Source organism: Pipistrellus kuhlii, unplaced genomic scaffold (genome assembly GCF_014108245.1).
Source record: "Pipistrellus kuhlii isolate mPipKuh1 unplaced genomic scaffold, mPipKuh1.p scaffold_m20_p_11, whole genome shotgun sequence".
Classification (NCBI taxonomy): domain Eukaryota; kingdom Metazoa; phylum Chordata; class Mammalia; order Chiroptera; family Vespertilionidae; genus Pipistrellus; species Pipistrellus kuhlii.
The window spans coordinates 47214759-47237438 of NW_023425416.1; the positions used below are offsets into that span (position 1 = coordinate 47214759).

The following is a 22680-nucleotide window of genomic DNA, read 5'->3' on the forward strand; positions in this document are numbered from 1 at the left end:
CGGTCTTGCTCCCTGGGCCTTACGGAGGCTTCCTGGGGAATCTATACGTGAGTTCCACCTGCTCCTACGGCACCTTGTTTTCCCACCTGATTCACGGCCTCAAGCTTTATGTCTAAAATACATGCAATGGGAGAATAAATTTCACTCTGAAGATTCCATCTGATGTTTAATTTTTTTCCTTAAATAAAAAACATATGGCCGAAGCCGGTTTGGCTCAGTGGTAGAGCGTCGGTCTGCGGACTGAAAGGTCCCAGGTTCGATTTCGGTCAAGGGCATGTACATTGGTTGCGGGCATATCCCCAGTAGGGGGTGTGCAAGAGGCAGCTGGTCGACGTTTCTCTCTCATCGACGTTTCTAACTCTCTATCTCTCTCTCTTCCTCTCTGTAAAAAATCAATAAAATATATTAAAAAACAAACAAACATATGAATGCTTGTAAAAAAAAAAAAAAAAAAAGGAGGAGAAGGAGGAGGAGGAGAAAAGAGGGGGAAGTATGTGAATGGCATGAGGGAAGTGAAGGAATTATTCAAACCTTTGCCCGTGAGAAAGAACTGGTAAGTTTCAGCATGCTATGTGTTCTCTCTCTTTCTCTCTCTCTCTCATTTCTTTGGTCTCTAGTAGAATGTGGAAATCATGGGAAGAGGCCACTTCTTGGCATTTTTGCTGTTTCTGCCCACACTTTCTTATTCTCCCTCCCTCTGCAAGACACTCAGGATTCTATTTACTCCCTTCGCCCTACTTCACATTCCTGTAGGAGGCAGATAGAAACTGTGAGGAGCGCCCAGGGGATTCTTGGAAGCCTCTGTTGTTTGCTGAATGCCAGCCCTATTCTTTGTTTAACATTGCTCGAGTATTGTTGTTGCTTAGCTTATTTAACTCATTAACCTACGACGGCTCACATTACTGGGATGTGGGTTTTGCGATGCCCTCCTAAACAGGAGTCTTCTGTGCTCATTAAACTGGTCAGGTCGAGGCCGGAGGACATGCTGAGAGCCAGCGCTCTGGACTGAATCTCCTGGCCTTTGCCAGAGAAACCCGTTTATTTTCAGGACAGCTGCCCTTACCTGCTGCTTCAGCGCCTCCAAAGACTCAAATTCCAATCTGGCCAGTTTCAGCTGGATGTGCTGTGGTTTGTCATGGATGGCGAAGGCAAGTATAAACTTCAAAGCCAGGAGTGCGTGCTGGAAACAAGAGAGAGTACACGTTGATGCACCACATTTGACCGCATGGGCAAGGAAACAGATCAGTAGCTGAGCAGCCTGCAGCCCTGCTCATTAATCTCGGGCAGTTTCTAATGACTGGCCTGCAGTGCATCAAAGATCAACCAGGCCCATGAGGTACAGTTAGTCCACCCCCTGTGGCCCCTTCAGTCATTACTGACTGCTTTGCTCTATTCTTTTCAAATCAGTTATTCCCTTAAATGGATACCATAGGCTGCCTTCACTGTTTTATAGGAAAAAAGAAAGATTATTCTGGACAGTCTTCGGCACAATGTTTTTCCCTTTCTGGGTCTTAACAGCCAAGGCACCTTAGCATCCGACATTCGGTCACTTCGTTCTTTACCCAGAAACATCCTCCTTGGGCTGTGCCTCAGGCCGTGCTCCATGAGAGGTATATGTGTCTGAAGCAGCAGGTGCCCCGAATCCTCTGCATCCTTAATAGAACCTTGTGTAGTTTATTTCATGAAATAATAACTAATAAATATTGACGAAGTGACTGATAGTGATACACTAGATTACACTGCTGACTCCAAATATTGCCAGGCAGGTACACAGAAATGCAGAGAGCATCCTTTATAATGTGCAGAGTGTATGCTATATAATAAAAGCCTAATATGCAAAGCACCTGAACTGCAGAAGGACCTGCGGAACAACAGGTTGTTATGATGCACACTGACCACCAGGGGGCAGACGCTCAACACAGGAGCTGTCCACTGGTGGTCAGTGCGCTCCCACAGGGGGAGCACTGTTCAACCAGGAGCCGGGCTCACAGCTGGCTAGCATAGCGCCGGTGGCAGGAAACTCTCCCGCCTCTGTGGCAGCGCTAAGGAGCAGCGAGCCAAGAGGTGAGGAGCAGCAAGCAGGTGGGTGGGTGGTAAGGAGCGAGGGGTCCCGGACTGTGAGAGGGCTCAGGCTGGGCTGAGGGACCCTCCCTCACCCTCCACCCACCCTGTGCATGAATTCCGTGCACGGGGCCTCTAATCCATTATAACACGGGAAACTTACAGCGTGGCTAATGTGATTCTCTTCAACCTCAACATCATAAAGAGGTTCTCTGCAACAATAGGAAATTTATAACTCTGCTTCTTGCCCTCTGGGACAGAAATAAGCCACTAGGACTGCTTCCAATGGTCAGCCCGTTAGACGCACAACCCCAGCTCCCACATGGGTCTCCAATTCTAACCGCATTTTGTGACCCAGGATCAACACCCGCAGAAATCTGAACGATCAGAAAATAAAGTTGCCTCATGATAGCGTGAGTTGTTAAATACGAAAGGCTGTGAAATAATTTTAAAGGTAAGACATAAAAGGCATTAAGAAATATAAGTGAAGGAGATGAGACAGCCTCTAAGAAAAGTGGCATTGAATTACTAACAACAACAACAACAACAACAACAAAAAGACAGCTGAGAAATGAAATGAGTTTTTTACTGTCACATTTTCAAAAGAAGGATGAAGGATAAATAACATGTGGCTATCTCCTAGGAGACGCATGAAGTGATGAAAGAAGTCAGCATCATACCAAAACGAGCAATAATTCCATCCAAAGATGAGAAAATTGGCAGAACCCCAAGGCAGGCCAGGCATTGCCGGGTACCAACGAGAGATGCGGACCAGGGCTGGGCAGGCTGCACAGAAACGAGGCTGCCACCACCAGGGGAGATACTAGAGGACACTGATCGGGTGCCCGTCGAGGGAAAACAAGTGGGTAATCCAGCCCGGATCAGGTGCAGCGTATGTTCTGATTCTGAACTAAGCGAATTGAATTAACAGGAACTTGAATATAACCTACAAAGAACAAATGAATCATTCAGAAAAAGCTACCCTGTGCCATGACTTCATTCCATTAGACTACTGGGCTATCATGTCACTTAACCTCTGCAGGAGATTAACAAAAGACATCTTCCATATTCTGGAGAAACGGCGTGTCCTGAAGTTGTCAAAGCTCCGTCGTGACCCGGGCACTGGCCTCCTTCCTCTCTCCTGACAAATCGGACCCCGCTCTCTCTCCCTCGGGCTCCCGGCGGGAATTAGTGAGAAGGTGTTTGTAACATGTGCCAGCTCGTCCCGGCGGGTTCCTCTGGATGGCGGTGCTATGGGCGATCTCTTTATCTTTGGTATTTAGCGGACATGTGTGACTTTTCATGGGAAAAACACGTCCGTGAAAAAGAACACAGGGATCCCCCACTTCACCAATGAGTGACACCTGTCCGGCTCCTAACCCGCCCACCTGGTCACACCTGTCCATGTGCCCAGTGCAGACCCAGACCAGACAACTGGTGACCAGAGCCCGGCGATCGGTTTTCATTCACTCATCCTGCAAATGCGCGGAGAGTGTGTCTGAAGGGCCACGGTGCTCAGAGGTGGCCTTCTTCCCCCACATCCTTACCTCCCAAATCTTCTGCCACAACGATGCCCTCCCCCACCCGGCCTTGGCCACACACCCAGAAGTGCCGCCAATCTTACAGTTTGTTTGGTTTAAACACGTCATTTTTGAAAGAGTGAAAACACCACTGGGAGGATGGAGGAGCATCCCCATTCACAGACACCTGTAGTTAATTTATGTTAGTTAATTTATGTTAGTTAATTTATAAGCCGGTGCTAGCAAACGCTTTCGCTGACAAGCTTGGATGCCTGGGAATGAATGGGGTGGGGAGGACACCACGGCAGCTTGGGGTGAGAAGAGGCAGAAATGAGCCAACACTGTCTCCGTGGTCAGGGAAGGACCATGTAAGACATCCACCAAGTTTCAAAAGCTTAATTTTTAAAGTCTTGTTTATATTTTCCGTACAGCAAGTCTGTTTTAAGGCTAAAAACTGTGCTAACTGAACTGAGGGGGGGAATTGATAAAAAAGCATTTCATCTTGTTTTCATAAATAAAAGAAGACCTTAGATGAAATACGAATCTGTGCAGATTTGTAGGAAAACATACTCAAAATGAATAGCTGGCGGGCTTTTCATAGTCTGTCTATGAAAAGAGAAGACAATTTCTGGGCCACGACTGTGATTTTCACCAACCATCTTCTTTTAAAGTAAAACTCACATAATTATATCCTAAACAAAGTAAAGGAGAGAAAAAATATTTGGGAGGGGGGAGGGATGGGCAGAATTTTATTTTGTTTTTTAAAAATAGATTTTTTTTAAAGAAATGATCATTTTTAAAATATATTTTATTGATTTTTTACAGAGAGGAAGAGAAAGGGATAGAGAGTTAGAAACATCGATGAGAGAGAAACATCGATCAGCTGCCTCTTGCACACCCCCTACTGGGGATGTGCCCGCAACCCAGGTACATGCCCTTGACCCGAATGGAACCTGGGACCTTTCAGTCCGCAGTCCGACACTCGATATCCATTGAGCCAAACCGGTTTCGGCTAAAAATAGATTTTATCTTTATTTCCTTTTTTGTTAATCTTCGCCTGAGGATATTTTCCCATTGATTTTTAGAAAGAGTGGAAAGGAACCCTGACTGGTTTGGCTCAGTGGATAGAGCATGAGTCTGCGGATTCAAGGGTCCTAGGTTCGATTCTGTTCAAGGGCATGTACCTTGGTTGCAGGCACATCCCCAATAGGGAGTGTGCAGGAGGCAGCTGATTAATGTTTCTTTCTCATCGATGTTTCTGGCTCTCTCCCTCTCCGTTCCTTTCTGTAAAAACAAAAGAAAAAAGAAAAACAATAAAATTATTTTTTTTAAAAAAGAAAGAATGGAAGGGAGTGGGAGAGACACACAGAGAGAAACATCGATGTGAGAGAGACAAATGTGTCCAACCAGGGCCAGGGATTGAGCCAACAACCGAGGTACATGCCCTTGACCTGTATCGAACCTGGGACCCTTCAGTTCTCGGGCCAACACTCTATCCACTGAGCCAAACCGGCTAGGGCAAATGGGCAGAATTTTAAAACTAATACATACAAAGGAGTTGGCACTCCAAACAATGTGCTTCAAGTAGTGATTATAGGGTGCCTTGGTTAGGAGAGGGAAGAAGAGGAGATGAGCGCTCAGCAGTGGAACGCCTCCCAGCACAGCGGTGGGTACCACCCACTCTGCCAGCAGCACGCCCCTCACCTTTGGTCCCTGCAGGGCTGCCAGCCCTCAGATCCTGCACCAGGTGCACAGCGGGTGAGCAGGGCCATTTCATTTTACAAAAACTAGAAAACTCATGACATGATCGACAGCAGCAGCTGTGTTTATAGCAGTGTGTCCCCAACCCTCTCTTCGGAAATAGAAAATGCAAATTAGAGTTGAATTCTTGAAATTCTGAAAAGCTAATTTGATTTCTACAGTGGTACCTCTTCCCATTCAGAGCCAGCCACCACTGAATAAAAGAAACTCGCTCAGAAAAGCATCCTCTGATGATTACCAGACGAATTACATGCCAAATGCCAATCAATAAGAAATGGTTAATGGAGTCCAGATTGAAGGAAAAAAAAATGTATGCAATTAGGTTCTCAAGGAAAAAAACCCTCAGAATTTTTCATTTTAAGATAGTAGCATGCACATCTACTTCTTCCACCTCCCCAGGGCCCCCTGAAATGACAGAAGTATATATTCTTTAAATTTAAAAAAAAAAAAAAATGAGGCTGGAAAACAAGAGAATTTGCCAGAACTTCTGATGGAGCAGAAAATACAGCTCGAGTCTCCTGAGATGAGGAAGGACCTCCTAAAGGAGCCTCAGAGAGGGGCCAATGTCATGGTCATCCCACAAAGGAAGGGTGGGCCAGGGAGTCCCACTAAAGTGAGCGCATTAGAGGACCATCCTCAGGAAAGCTGGGGCCACCGGGAGCCCTTCCTCATGGCTCCTCGTCAGACAAGTATCTGCAGGTTCTACCCTCGCACTAAGGCCAGCACGTGACCTTTAAGGAAAGCAGGTGACTTTCCGGGAGCGTGCCTTGTGTAGGGTTGTAGTCCCCAGAGAGAAGCTGAGCCCAAGGTCAGCACACAGTGAACCCTCATGTAAACTGTGGGCCTTAGTTAATAACAGATCAATATTGATTTATCAACTATAACTAATGTGCCATACTAATGAAAGATGAATAGGAGGGAAAACTGGGAGGACTGGGGTTTATGGTGACACTGTACTTTCAATGTAATTTTTCTGTAAAATGAAAAATGCTCTAAATATAAAGTATCAAGTTAAAAATGTACATTGTACATCAAGATTACAAGGTTTTTAGCATTACAGAGCTAAACGGACCTATTCTGGTTGCAAAATGTTTTTTCAGTAAAGTATTTTTGGAAGGATGACATCATGACTTCCTCTCTTACATAACACGGCTGTGGTGGCCCAGAAAACACTCTCCCCCAGCTGGAAACCTATTTAAACAACATCAAACATTCAACCCCGAGTTTAACTCCCAGTACAGGTGCATCCAATTGCAAAAGAAATATGAAGACATTGAGCACAAATAAAACATTTTTTAAAAATTACTTATCATAAGATGTCTCATTTTGGGGTACAAAGTCTCAAAATTTCAAAATTCTATGCATAGAAAACAATAGTCCTTGCGAGTCGACATTGTCTACTCTTGCCCTGAAACCTCGCTGTGTCCCTCAGCTGCAGAGGATGGCTCTTCAGGGCATACACCAGGGGTGTTACAACTCCACCCTGTAACCAGTTGTACTAATAACATTTCTGTATTTGGTGCATTCCCATGGGTATTCCCACACTTTCCCTAGGTATAAAAGTTTTTTTTGTGTTTTTAAAAAAAATAAAGTTTTAAACAACTACTGGGGGGAATAAGACAGATCCACTACTATTATCCTCAGTTTACCTTATTAAGAAAGTAGTTGAGAACAACTGATGGTTATTTTTTTTTATATATATTTTTATTGAGGAAGGGAGAGGGAGAGAGAGACAAAAACATCAATGATGAGAGAATCATCGATGGGTTGCCTCCTGCACGCCCTGTACAGGGGATTGAGCCTGCAACTGAGTCATGTGCTCTGACCAAGAATCAAACCGTGACCTCCTGGTTCATAGGTTGATGCTCAACCACTGAGCCACGCCGGCGGAGTCTGATGGTTATTTTTTTTAAGTGTCAAGTCAATATATAATCACATAAAAGTCACTTGTGAATCAAATGCAACAATCACAATGTAGATCCAAGGATCGAATGCTCCCGGAGACCCTGGACCACTGTCCTTGTGGTGAGCTCAGATGGGAGGGAATGGCCTGGGGGTAAAGTGCTCCTTGTCTTAAATGCCCTTACACCTCCCTTGCTGTCAGAGGCTTGGCATGTGATCCTGTGTTGGTACTACACATGGGAAAGTAGGTGACATGTCTTCCTGTTCGGACTAAGTATAATCTTCACACAGAAGGTGCGTATTACTGGTTTTGAGCAGAAAAGAGAGAAGGATGACTTACACTGGAACAGAACCCTTTGACTTGGCAGCTGACAGCCAACCAGCCCACCATGGGCTCACATGGTAGGTGAGGGTGGGAAAGTCTTGAGGCTACTTCCCTGCCGCCAGTCCCTCGGGGAGCAGTGCCTATTTTTTAAATTAACTCTTGAATACAGTGCCTACTCATTTAATGTTCACAACAATACACTACATTCCCATTTGGCAGGTGAGGAAACTGGGGTTCGGATCCTGCCTCCTAGTGGCTCTGCCTGCTCTGATGGCTTGTGCCTACGATAATGTAGGTGGCCTTCCAGGCGGAGAGAAATTTTCAGGCACAAATGCTTAACTTTTACCCCAATGTCGTCTTCTTGCTTGATATAGTTTTTTTTTTCTCATTTGAAACAATATGGAATATTTACACCATGTGTACGTTGTAGATAATTCAAAAATAAATTGACCATGACCCAACATTTGGCAAAAGCCTGAGAAATCAAGTAGTTGAAAAAGTTTACTAGGTGATTTACATGCCAAATGCCAATCTATTTCCAAATCCTATCCTTATTTTAAGGCGAAAGCATCAGAAAGCAAAGCCAAGGCCTTGCAGAAGGGCCTCTACCCGTGAGGGCACTTTAGCAATGACATTGAACCATCTGAACGGCCTATTCTGCACATTTTGTAAAAGCATTCTTGAGGTCACTGATCGTTATGCAAACCAAGGTTCCCCATTCAAGGAATTACATAACAAAGTCAACTTTGAGCTTGATTTTAAAAATATGTTTTTCTTAAGAAGAATGTTTATGCTTTATTTTGTTTAATAACAAAAAGATGCATTACCTTCCCCCTTCTCCTTCAGATGGAGGGAGAACAGCAAGGCCAGACTGAAGGCCGACTATATTGAATTTCTCATCTCCTGTGGGTGGTTAAGAACATACTGTCCCTGTTAATCCACACAGTTTCTGGAAGTTTCTTAGCCTAATTTCCTGTACACAGTTTTACATTTGTAGTTACTTCCATCCTCAAGTAGGTGGAGGCAGAAACAAAACAGAAACATTAGAACTTGGATGTAACAATTCAGAATGTGGCCAATCTAAAATTAAACAATGTAGTAAAAATTGCACACATTCACAGAACTCCATGATAAAAACAGAATCAGACAAGTAATGACCCTGGGAAAAATCTGATTGGTACATCGCCCTAACCAGAGCTTTTAGAGGGAAGAGGAAGTTTGAAAAAGCTGCAGGCATTTCTAAATAAGTATTAGACAGACCGAGTAGGAGAAAAGTTAATTATCAAATGGTTAAAATCAAAATGAAATGCTGGGATTTGAGACACTTCTGGAATAAACAGATGAGCTTATTTCTCCTCCCCTTTCCTCCCCTCCCCTCCCCTCCCAAACCTCACTAAAATGAAAGCCCTCTGTGTCCAGACCCAGTGACCTCTGTCGGGCTCCTGGCCAGCAGAACCAGCTCCTAACCCCCCTCCCCCGCAATGGAAAGGCTATAACACTGAAAGGGGAATTAGGAGGAGACAGACAGGCAAGGACCAGAAGAAAACTTCAGAGAAATGACAGTGCACTGAGGAAGCAAAGTGCAGAATACTATTTTTAAAGGGGGTGAGATCATCCAGAGAACAAAAAGCTCTTGGACATTAAACAAATGACAACAGAAATAAATTCTACAGAAAAATTAGAAAATACAGTTGCTCTTGGCCATTAAACAAATGACAACAGAAATAAATTCAACAGAAGAATTAGAAAATACAGTTGGGAAAATCTCAAAACAGTCTAAAACAATGCAAAATGGACAAAAAAGGGAGACAGAAAATTGGGCGAGGTGGGGAGGGGGAGAGAAATACACAACAAATGATAAATCCAGATAATGCAATGGAGGCCCAGGAAGAGAGGAGATAAAAGATGGAGGAAGATAATTTTCAAAGAAATAATTCAAGGAACGTCACAGAACTGAAGAACAGGAGCTTGCATGTGTCAAGCTCAATGGATGGGAAAGAGAAAAGAAGCCCAACCCACTGAGAGATATCACTATGAAATTTCAACGTGACGTGGATAAAGGAAAAGCATCTAGGACAGACTGAGCAGATCGTGGTGGAAGACAGGGCGAGCCGGCGTCAGCCTCCCAGCATCGCCGCAGGCGACGGAGCAGAACCTTCCAAACCTGGAGGGAAGATGGCCACGGGGAAGCTTTCAGACATGCAGCATCCTAACATCCCTCTGCCCGGTACCAGCCAACGCGAAAGGGATTCGGGACGGGTGTTGGAGCAACGGGAAGTCAATAATCAGGAAGCCAGAAGTGAGGATGGGAGCCTTGTGAGGCAGATTTAGAAAGTGAGCTGCCAAGGTCCGGACCGGACACCATGATGCCCGGAGTAAGGTCTCCCAGGAAGACAACAGAGGAGAGCACAAGTAAGTTACCAGATGTGCATAAGCGCACCGAGTTTAGGAAAGAATCCATCATAGGCACATAGAAAACCAAGTAGATTAAATATAAGGCAGTGATCACCTCACCGATGCTTAAGGAAATATAATCACAGCACGTTATATGCTTAACTGTAAGTAATTCTATATAATAAAGAGGTAATATGCAAATTGACCCTCACACCCTCATACAAGATGGCTGCCCCCATGTGGTCAAAGATGGCCTCCACAAGATAGCTGGCAGAGGAGGGTAGTTGTGGGTAATCAGACCAGCAGGGGAGGGCAGTTGGGAGTGACTAGGCCGTCAGGGGAGGGCAATTAGGGGTAACCATGCCTGCAGGGAAGGGCAGTTAGGGGCAACCAGGGAGGGCATTTGGGGGTTACTGGGTTAGCAGGAGAGGACAGTTAGGGTGATCGGGCTGGCAGGGGAGGGCAGTTGAGGGTAATTGGACTGGCAGGGGAGCAGCTAAGTATTGATCAGGCTGGCAGGGGAATGGTTAGGAGGTGATCAGGCTGGCAGGCAGAAGTGGTTAGGGGCAATCAGGCAGGAAGGCAGGCAGATGAGTGGTTGGGAGCCAGCAGTCCCAGATTGTGAGAGGGATGTTCCAGATTGGAGAGGGTCCAGGCTGGGCTGAGGGATACCCCCCACCAAGTGCACAAATTTCGTGCACTGGGCCTCTAGTAGTTACATAATAATATAATCATTCAATATTAATTTAACCCAAAACTGTGATGTAAAGCTACATGGGGAGGATGGAGAGACAGAAGTATGTGGTAAGTGTGAGCACCTCACACTGCTCATGCTACTTAGCAGGGGAGACAGTAAAACTGAACATGATTTTTAGAAATGTAGATGCAACTAGAAGGGCTAAGATACTGAGTCACTGACACTAAGAAATGGGAAGAAAGCAGTGACCTGTAATTTTGTTATTACTATGCTCTTAAGGAAATATTTGACCTTCAGAATTATGAATATGTATTACTTTCATAAACCTAAATGTGATTGTCAGAGGAACTCGATATGCTTGGTCAACTATAAGCAGAAAATTTTGTCAAATACGGTTTTTAAATTTGCCAAGGACTCGGACACACGTAATTTGCGCCTTAATGGGATCTCAGGGTTGGAAGCACCTGAACAGGCATCTGGTTGATGCCACCTGCTCCCCAGCGCGCAGCCAGCTACTTCATGGACCATTCTGCCCAGGAACTGCTCCCGGGACAGCCAGGCCTCAGCGACAACGCAGGACGCCACACCAGAGGAACGTGCTGGCCCTCCACGGCCCCTGAGGCCTCTTTTCCGAGTTCCCATCTATCTCCAGGGGGCTCTCGTTGCTGCCCAGGCTGTGTGACCAAAGCAGACCCCAACAACAGCTCCCAAGTTCACAGGTCCCGGCTCCAGGAGCAGCCAGACCAGGCCGAGCGGCCCCTGGTGGCAGCTCCAATCCCTCCAAGGAAGAGGGGCATGGTGGCGCCCAGGCTGGGTGCTCACTGCTCATCCTGGGACAAGGGTGGGGCACATGTCCACCAGAAGCCAAGGCTGTTTCCACCGGGAGCCACGGCTGCACCCACGGCAGTCAGGGACGGAGGCTAGTTTCCCAGAGAGATGAGTCATGGGCAGGCAATTCAAGAACTAGGACATGGATGTTGAGGAAAGAAACTGCTATTGAATTTGTCTCTTCAGAGATTCGATTTTTGTCATGTTTAAGAATTATTTCCTTATATCTTCTCTTAGGAACAAATGATTTTATGCTATAAGCTTTCTGTGGTCTGGGCACTGATAAGTGATCAGCACCAAATGCCACAAAGCAGAAATCCCACCAGGCCGTTCCTTCAAAAAAAACCTTCAGCCTCTTCTCTGTGTGTGTGTTCATTTGGTGTGAAAAGGATGATCTCTTAAGTGACTCGGTCCCCGGAAAAAGGTCTGCTTCCAGGCCCTCGGCCCTTTTCCCAATAAGTGTAGCGCCGGATATGTCTGTAGTGTTGGGGATTTTGTGATATTTCCTTCAGATGCCCTGCTTCAATGCTCTCATTTGCATTGCAAAACGGCATTGCATCTGAGGGGCCTCACTTCTGCAGGGAGATTCCCGCAGTGGGTCCTGCTGCTGCGCCCTGGACAGTACTGGCGCCCGGCCTGGCTCCTAACCGGGCAACACGAAGGAGTACACTCAGCCGCTCAGATGATTCCTGAGCCAATGTTACCCTTGATTGATTAAGGAGCTGGACTCAAACACACGGCCCTCGGGCCAAATCCGTCCCGCCAGGCCTTGCAATGTGGCCCGCACCGCGCTGTCATCACTGCACTCCGCTGCGTTTCCATCACGATGACAGTTTATGACTGTTCAGTAAACCATTCGGCCCGCGATTTAGGCTGGATTTTAGATTTTGGCCCCTTCTCTGATTGAGTTCGACACCCCTAAGCTGGAGGCTCTACTCTCCCCCGGTGGGCACGATCAGTCAACCAAGTATATGGCACAGCTGATCGCACAGCGAGTAGGGGCCTGGTGTGGACTAAAGGAACTGATTATACACCTTTCACTGCAGACGCGAGAGGCCAAGGAGGATGTGGCAAGTTCTCCCCGTGACGCTGAGGCGATCATATGCAGTTTGCCAGCATGGACTCTTTACTAACGTTCATTTCAGGTGCTTATCACGTGTGGTGACTCAGTTAACTGGTGCTGTGAGTACACCCTGGAGAAAATGCTTCTTTTCTGTTTTTGTGCTAGAGGAGCATTTTGCTACAAAATAAAGTGGAGGGAGAGGAGGTCTCTATTTCCAGGTGACTAAGTAAAGGACATGAGAAAAGCCTTCCTCTCCCTCCCTCCCTCCCTCCCTCTCTCTCTCTCTCTCTCTCTCTCTCTCTCTCTCTCTCTCTCTCTCTCTCTCTCTCTCTCTCTCTCTCTCTCTACGAGGACAAGGAAAAAGACAGAAAGTGTAGGGATGCCCACAAAATCAATGAGCTGGTGTTTTGTTCACTTTCTTACGATTGCTAATGATCCCAGGATGCTACAGTGTGGCCCGGCCGGCTCACTGGGGTACAGGGTAACATCTTTAAACCTGAGATGACTTAACACAATTTAAAACCTGTTCTAATTATCTTATGGTCATTACTGATCCTGACCAAAAAAAGATTGTCTAATCATAAATCAACAACTACCCAATTAAACATTTGTAAATAAAAATCTCCTTTCATGAAAGATGTTTCCTATTATATGAATCATTTGATAAGAATAACCCTGTAAAGTAACCTTTGTATCAACACAGTGCTTTAAGGATTTAGACGCTTCTGAGCATTACTTCTTCTGATCCTCACAGTGGTGTATTAGGCGGTCATCCACATGACACAGGGATGAGGAAAGCGACTTAACGCTCAGGGGTTTGCTCAATGAACGTCACCCAGCCTGCAGGGAGTTGGAGCTGGAGCCAGGCTTTCAACAACCAGCCCTGCCCTGCTTTTCCTGCTAAATGTAGGTCCCTTCCCCTTCTCACATCTCCAACTATACAACATACAGTATGCTTGGACACCGTATGAAAAGCACCCCCCCCCCCCATGGATTCCTTCCTGCTGCAAAAGCTTTCAGCTTAATACTAAAACTCTAAACCTTTTCATGCAAACACAAGCAAAAAAACAAAACAAAACAAAAAACAATAAAATAGCCCAAATCTTGGCAGTTTGAATAAGAGGGGAAAACAAGCATTTTAGAGACTTCCCTTCAAAGTTTAAAGCACTAAGATATTTTAAGATCACAATGGTAAAGGTTAAAAGCTTGTTAGTATCCAAAACTCTTATTAACGTTGGACAGTAGACGTAATCAGAGAACAGATACTGTGTACTCAAACTGGTCTGGCCCATAGAAAAGAATGGAAAACTACCCCAATTAACTCTAAGAAGCTAGAATATACTTAAAACTAAAACCTGATTAAGAAAAAAAAAAAAAAGACCAATTTCACTATAAATATAGATGCAAAAATTCTAAATACAGTACTGGCACATAGAACCCAGTAGTGAATTAACAGAATGATATTACATGACCAAGCATTGTTTATTTCAAGAATGCAGGGATTACCCACCACTAGGAAAGCTATCAACATATTTATTACATTTCTTTTTTTTTACAGTGAAAACATAAAAACAATATCAATAAAACATAGAGGCTAAAAAACATTTGGTATAATTCAATTGTCATTCCTAACTAAAACAAGAAAACAAACAACTCCCTAAAATAGAAATAGAAAAAGATATTTAAATAATATCAAGGCCATTTACTACAATCTTACAACAAACAACCTAGGTAATAGTGAAATATTGAGGCCATTACCGTTCAAGGCTAACACAGGGATATTTACTATTCAACATGAACCTAACTAATGCAATAAGAGAAGATATAAAACAAATGGTATAGGTACTGGAAGAGCAAACATCTCTATTTGCAGCAGCAAATAAAAGCTTAGTAGTTGTTGGATATAAATATGTTTTAAAAGCTTTTCTGTATACTGGCAAGACATGGAAATTGATTAGAAAAATACTATTCATAAGAGCAATACAATCTACCAAAGGAAAATAAGAAAGGTTCAGGGCTTATATGATAAAAAACAAAATTTTATTGAAGAACATAGAACAAGGCACTGGTAAATGGAAATCCTGAATGCAGTGTTCTTAGGCAAACTCATCACAAAGTATTAAATCTTCCCCAGATTCACATAAAAATTTAATTCAACTGTAATCAGAAACCAACAGATTTTGTTGAAACTAAACTATCGATAAGTAATTATAAAGTTCATTTGGAAAAATAAATATATAAAAATTAATAACAAATTTGTAAGGGGGGGAAGTAGGAGAAAAAAATTTAGGGAAAAATACTAAAACTTACTGTAATAACCACAATCGAAACAATATCAATTGGCCCAGAAAGAGACAAATGGATCAGTGAAATAGAACAGATTCTCAAAACATATGTGATAAAACCTTTTTTAGGTTACTGAAAAAGATGGTTTGTTTAAAAAGGAAATAAATATAAATGGCTATTCCTTTGGGATATACAAAGTTGGACTCCTACTTTAAAAACAAAAAATAGTTTCCAGAGGAATTAAATATCTAAATATAAATAGGACACCAGGCAAACACAACAAAATTCCTTCCTGAAGCTGTTTTCCTGACCATGGAAAGGCCAGGTCCGGAAGAGGAGGGGCCTCCCTCTCAGGCTGAGCCCCCCAGCAGGAAATGCCCACCTCTCTGGGCTCCCTTTGAAGCGGCCCCCCCCTCCGCCCAGGTGCCCTCTGCCCTCCTGCACACCCTTCATATGCCCGGTGTTGATTATAGGGGAGAAGGCTGCTCCCTGTAGCGAGTTTATTGGTAGAACTGTAAAATTCGCCCCAGATATAATATTTTTGCATTACTTGTTATGATATATTCAAAGGAAGAGGGGGAAAAACAACAACAACAATACAAATTAAGGTAACATAAACATGAAATTAAAGAACCCAAAGTGAAAATCATGGTACATGTTGATGCTTAATTTCTAATTTTGTTGCATCATCTCTGCACTTTTTATGTGGAATGACAGAGATCTTGTCCCTATCAGGATGAATTCTCAGCTGCCAATGAAGTCATTAACAATCTATTGTAGTAATTAGCTGAGACTGGTTTGGCTCAGTGGATAGAGCGTCGGCCTGCGGACTCAAGGGTCCCAGGTTTGATTCCGGTCAAGGGCATGTACCTTGGTTGCAGGCACATCCCCAGTAAGGGGTGTGCAGGGGGCAGCTGCTCAATGATTCTCTCTCATCGATGTTTCTAACTCTCTATCCCTCTCCCTCTCTGTAAAAAAAATCAATAAAATAAAAAAAATTGAAAAAAACAATCTAGTAATTACTTTCAAAGGATGTAAGTAGCATGGAATTCCGCTTATGCATTTTTTAAAGCAAGGAGTACGGAGCGCTTGCTCTGCACGGCCAAGTGGCCTTGCAGCAGGATGAGGCTCTGAGCAGGGACCGGCCGCGGGCTGGCCGAGGGCAGGTGAAGCGAGCCACGATGGGAGCGGTTTTCCCCTCCCACTTCCCGGGGAGCTATTGGGCATATCTACATGTTCCTACATCACCAGCTGGTTCTGGACTCGAGGCTGTAGTCCTTGGGGTGTTTGAGTAAGTTCCCAGCCCTAACTGACTTCAGGTGGTGGTGAACACTGAGGAAAAAGCTAAAATCACACCACAGATGTAATCACCCTTCTCCCCCAGCGTTCTAGAGCTGGAGAGGGGGCAGCTAAAGGGTTTGCCTTGGTTTTTCTCATAAGATGTCTTCACGTTCCTGACAATGGTGCTGGTACCTTCTACGTAGTAAAATTCAGAACACAGCTGAAGTCGGTAAGTATTTACCACGGGAGTTCCTAAGCAATGCTAGGCCTTATGGGTAAAATAGCTGGAACGCAGAAGACATAACCCTGTCACAGAGAGTTTACAATCTATCACAAGCGAGGAATCCAGGCATGAAGCAAATACAAAACATTTCCATGGCAACGTATATTCAAGTGTGGTTCAAATTATATACCCCGACACAAGGACCTTGATTATAAAGAAATGTGTTTACTAAGGAAGGCATGCCAGAGGAAGTCTTTCTCCGATTGGGCCTCAAAGGAAGCCTAGGACTTCAGCAGGCAGACAGGAGCACCAAACAGAGGAAGGGGCAGTCCCAAGCCATGGAAGCAAGAACCAGCAGATTGGAAGCAAAAAGAAAGATTGCTGGAGAGGAAGAAAGATTCTATGCTGCCATGAAAGACAGTTGTATTAGTCACCTTCTAATTTGCCCAGAGTCCAGCATAATGTCGACACAAGACTGATATTCTGCAGGATGGAACTCAATCTGCCCAGGAGATGGTGGGAGGGAGGGGTGGGAGACGACCATGAGTGTGCCAGGCAAGGGGAACAGGAGAGCCTGGTGAGGTCCTGGCTCCAATGACTTCACTCACATGGCCTCCTGTGACGTGGAGTGGGAGACCACCAGTGTAGACACTGGTCTCCCTCTGGTGACCTCCCATTGTCACCTTAAAGCTAACTGAAGGCGGGCGTTACAATTAAGCATGTGCACATCCCTGTTTGCAGTGCCCTTTTCTCTGGTCAATCAAAGCAAGCTGTTAAACTTGCTAGGATTCAGAAATCGGAACAATATGGGCTCCCTCTAGTGGTTTAAGACACCTTTCACCCTTAGATAGTTAAAGGAAGATTCTACTTTATTTTGATAATTTCTTTTTAGGTTTTGTATCACCTAGTCCTTTTCCTCTTGGAAAATGCCAATCTCATCAAGAGCTCACTACCGTGCTCATCCCAGCAGTGAGGAGAGGGGAACAGGCCCAGAGACCCAAAGTCACAAAGCAACTTCACCTGTTTCCTCCCAAAACAATCAGAAGCTCAAGCAGCAAGAAGCCAAGGGGACAGTCAGCGAACAGCGAAGCCACGTGATGCACGGGACTGGAATAGAGAATGGGATTCGGCAAAGGGGAGTGAGCTGTAACCGCAACATAAAAAAAAAAAAAAAAAAAAAAGGAAAAAAATTAATGCTCTCAAAAGGCTCCAAAATCCTCTTGGAAGAAATTTTAAAAGGATTAGTTTCTAACGGGCTTTAGGCCAATCCTGGCCCAAGTCTGTAGGATGCTGTGGCTGCTCGGCCAGCTAAGATCTGCTTAGATTTTTCAAGGCTGCCATGTAGAGAAAGGCTGCACCACTGCACAGCCATGCATCCTGTTAAAAGCTTCACGCCAGTGAGGCAATGTCATGGCTGAGAGAGAAGGATTTTTACGGAGCAGCAGACCTGGCTGTGGCTGCTGTCAGAGCTGAGGCTTGGGATCTCATTATATGATGATGCAATAAAGTGCTGGCGATCTGAGGTCCAGAAAAGCAATACCAACAACAAGCCAAGTGCAAAGGATCCAAAGAAAAAGCATGAAATACCTCCACTAAGAAATGTAAATAACAATTATGACAATCACAGCTGGATAATGTAATTGGTACCTAATTATAGCTGTGGCTGGGACGGAATATATTTTCTGCTATTGCTAACTAAGCAAGGCATTGCTTGTTGGTTTTTTTTTGTTGTTTTTTTTTTTTTTTGAAAAATCAGATTAGTTCACCTCATTTAGAGAAAAAGTCCTTCTAGATAATTATTAAAAAAAAAATATATATATATATATATATAAATTATTGATTTTTTACAGAGAGGAAGGGAGAGGGATAGAGAGTTAGAAACATCGATGAGAGATAAACATTGATCAGCTGCCTCTTGCACCCCCTACTGGGGATGTGCCCACAACCAAGATACATGCCCTTGACTGGAATCAAACTGGGACCCTTCAGTCTGCAGGCCGATGCTCTATCCACTAAGCCAAACAGGCTAGGGCTAGATAATTATTATTAAATCAGTTCTCAACAAATTACCAAACTGGTCCAAAGTCTCTTTTAAAGATAACGGTAAAAATCATTCTGAATGAACTTCTGAACCCTCTCAATGCAGTGACAGTTTCTCTGATTTGCTTTAGTAAACCTATTTAGTTTTATACTAAACAGCAACCGTGTACAGCTGAAAACAAATATAGTCCAATGCAACGTGTTGGGCAAATACTATGCAATGGTGAACCTTGGATCCCTGGTCAGGATACAATTCTCTCTCACATCACTTTTTCTATGGGAAACTCAGCTCCAGATTGAAATTGCTTAAATTACCAAAGCCCTTGTCCTGCTTGGCATGAGGACTGCCTGCAGGCTGGGCCCTTGATGTTATTTCACTTGTGAGTTGACTGAGGAGTAAGCATATCATGAGATGTCATCATCTCCAGGGGTTTACTCAGGCCCCAGCTAGACCCCGAATTACACCACATCAAAGCCTCAGGAATGTGGTGTCATACTTTCCTCACATGCCCTTTTCACAGTCACCTCTCAGGTCACAGAGCCAACACGGTCGTTTTGTGACAGATGTTCAAGAGAAGGGGGTGACACGCACAAACGTTAGTCAGTGGGGTTTGTTGCAATCTCCCTGATTCTGCAGTTTCACACCTTTTACTTAGGCTTTAACAAAAGAACACGGTCCCTTGGGCAATAAGTTAGACCTTCTTGTTCCCCCACAGGGCCCGGAAATGGGGAGTCTGTGTAAGAGGGATGAAAGATACTTGCAGAACAAATCAATTTTATATTTCAATTTGTAGCAGAGATAGATGTACCTTGTTTCTCAGAAGAGCTAAAAAGGTAAAGAACTTAAGATGTCAATAATGAAAGAAATCTAAGAAAAAAGTCTCCCTCAAATCTTTATGAAAAAAATCTATTTATTCCTGCAAATGAACAATTTAAGATGAGCACGCCTTAATGCACTTTACTGTATGTTTATTAATCCTCAACGTTGAACAGAGTTGCTCTTGCGTTGTTATCTAGACCTTATTGGATCTACTTGTTTATAATGGTGTTCTCGTCTCAGGAAAGACAATTCGTTCCCAAAGGTGCTCGGGACAAACCAGGGGTCTTCCCTGAGGCCTGCTTTTGCTCCATCCCACCTGGAACCTATAATCAGATCCTTTCGAATTTGCCTTGAACAAATATCCGGAACCCAACCACTGCTGCTGCCTCCACGTTTATTACTCTGATTCAGGGCACCGCCGTCTGTCCAGGATCATTGCCATGGCCTCCTAACTGGTCTCTCTGCCTTTGTCCTCCTCCCTTGCAGTCTCCTGTCACCACACCCACACATAATCCAACCATCCTCTGTGCAGAATCTCCCATGTCATAAAGAACTTTTAAAACCCAACTATTTAAAAAAGAAATCCAGTTCGAAAATGGGCGAAAGACGTGCACAGACATTTCACAGAAGAAGACAGACAGAAGGCAAATAAGCACAGGAACATATAGGTAACTCATTGGCCATCAGAAAAATGCAAATTAAACCACAATGAGCTCTTAATGCAAACCCATCAGAATGGCTGGAATAAAAATTAGTGACTCCACCATTCTGGCAAGGATGTGAGAAACTGGATCACTCTGCGAAAACAGTTTGGGAGCTTCTTGTAAAACGAAACGTGCAATCACCACACAGCCCAGCAATGTTACTCTCGGATATTTATTTGAAGAAATGAAAACCTATGCTCACCCTAAACGTGTATGAAATGGGCAGGGTAGCTTTATTTGTAGCAGCCCCTAAATCAGAATGAGCCCAGAGGTCCTTCAATGAGTAGGTGGTTAGATACACCGTGGTACACACATACCATGGAACAATACCCGACAGGGAAAAGGATCAAGCTATTGATACACATACTAACTTGGAGGAATCTCCAGGGAAGCGTGCTGAGTGAAAAAAAAAGTCCAGCCCAAAAGGGTACAACACTGACCGACTGGGAAATGGAGAACAGGTTGGTGGGTGCCAGGGTAGGAGATGGAGGAGGAGGGGTGGAGAGGTGAGAGATGGGTGTGGTTATGAAAGGATGAGAGGGAGCCTTGTGCTGACGGAACTGCTCTGTATCTGTTTGTGAACATGCAAACTACACATGGGATAAAATTGTGTAGAACTAAATCCACACAAACTGGGGAAATCTAAACAAGATCGGCAGATTATATCGATGTCAATACCCTGATCTGCAACATGGCTCTAGAGTTCTACAGAATGTTAGCCCTGGAAGAGACTGGGGGGAGGGTGCAGGGATCTCTGTGCATTACTTCTTACAAATGCATGTGAACCTACTATTATCTTAATAATGATTTCAATGAAAATAAAAATCATGAGGTCATTACCTTGCTGTCATCTGACGGCACCTTCTTCTTGTCCCAGGACCTAACTAAGCATGACACTGGGTACAAGGGAGTGAGCTTGTAGAGTTGGAAAATGTGATACACCCAATGGTTCATTAAACCGACCAGATTTACATAGAAACTCCCCCAACTGTCCCACTAAGTCGGCCAGCATTTACATTCTGCACCCTATGCTTATCTCCAGCTAAAATGGGGGGGGGGGGGAAATTATCTTTTTAAATGGTAGGACACAATCATATTTAGTTTCAGTATAAGCATACTGTCCTCAAGGTAACAAAAATTAACCATCCAATGCTCTCCCCCCTTTGTAATAAGCAAGAACAGTAGAGTCTAATTCCCGTGACCCATTAGTGAATTTTTAGAAGCAACATTCAAAATTTCATTATCACTTCAATGATTTTATTTTCAGACTATAGCTTTACGTGAAACAGGACTAATGCAAAAGGGCCAATGGCAATAAAATAATGGAGTGTAACATGCACAAAATAAAAAATGAGCATTATTACATTTCCAACATAATTTATTTATGCATTATGGTTGTTTAGCTGTGTTACTGCTGCACTAGTAACACAAATTAGATTTTTTTTCAAAAAATTCACAAAATATAGTTCATATATCAATTTATGTACTGACTTGACAGTATCTGCAAAATCTCAGACAAATGTTTTAACATGGTCCTAGCTCCGGCTGCCATCTCCAATTCTATTAGCCTGCGAGTGGAGCCTCCATAATCTCTTCCATATTAAGTTAACGTCCGTCTACCATCCTGCCCCTACCTCGGCCTGAAACAATCTTTTATCCAATAACCTTCTGCATCCTTCTTCACGTGTGACTCAGGGCTGCGGACACTCGGGCCAGGCAGAGGACCCTTGCTCGGTTTGGGCGGATGTCTTCATTTCTGGGCGCCCCACTGGTAGTTTTGGAATGCGCAGCCTGAGCTGGCCTCCGTACCCGAGCGGGGGAGAGTGGTTCCTGTCTGTAGTGGGGCAAGAACGTGACCACAGGCTTCTCTGGAGGGAGACACAGGGCTGACCTGCAAAGCCCAGTCCTCGGGATAAACCCAGGGGGTGGCGAGCTCTGACTGTGCCTTCCTTACAGGACAGCCCCGGCTCTGAGCTGAGGGTGGAGTGGGATGCAGGTGGCTCCTGAATGAAGGACCTCTGGCCCCCCCCCCAATCCTTTACTCCCCTCTCCTCACCCTCGCCCACCACATGGACCAGGAAGAGCCGCCGGGCTGTAGACCACCATCTCCCACTAAAGTAAGTGGGTGATTCCTGCTTCCTGCATCAAGGCTGTCACCCCACTCACCGGCCAGAATAATCAGGAAGCATATTATTGTTGTACGTGAAGTGGTAAAATGCCTCTTGGGGGTAGACTACAATAAAATAAAAATGTATTCTATAAGCCTTAAAGTAATCAGTGAGATAACAAGATTAAGAGTTCCAGTTAATTCTAACACAGGAGAAAAAAAATGGAAACACACACCCAGACACGCACACAAGCTGCTAAGAATTCAAAGGCAGAAGAGAGAACAAATAGCAAATGGTAAATACAGAGCAAGGTGGTAGAATAAAATCTGACTATATCAGTAACCAGATTCAATATAAATGCTAGAACACCCCAGTTAAAACTCAAGAGTTGATCAGATTTGTATTTAAAAAGACCTGATCGTAACACACTTGACATATATAGACACACATAGATTAAGAGTAAAATGTTTTTTTAAAGGTTACACTGACAGAACCACGCTTTACAAATATGAGACTGAATATGGGAAGAACCCAAGGCCCGGGGAGTGTTTAGATGCTCACTCCGCTGGACAAGGTCCCACCACAGTAGCCAGTTGCAGGGGCAGCAGCTAAGGGAGGAGTGAATGGGTGGAGGAGGCACTGGGAGGCAGAATCAGCAGGTGGGAGA

General features: G+C 44.3%; 1 protein-coding gene across 2 annotated transcripts in view; it reads right to left on the bottom strand.

Moving 5' to 3' along the window:
- ANO10 (anoctamin 10) overlaps positions 1–22680 on the bottom strand; it is an 82357-nt gene that overhangs the window by 29320 nt on the left and 30357 nt on the right. Inside the window, exon 11 of one of the 2 annotated variants that reach the window (XM_036432020.2) lies at positions 1064–1180. The exons of the other annotated variant lie outside the window; for it this stretch is intronic. Within the exon in view, the coding sequence (XP_036287913.1) occupies positions 1064–1180 (117 nt within the window). The remainder of the gene's footprint in view (positions 1–1063; positions 1181–22680) is intronic. 2 annotated transcript variants of the gene reach the window in all.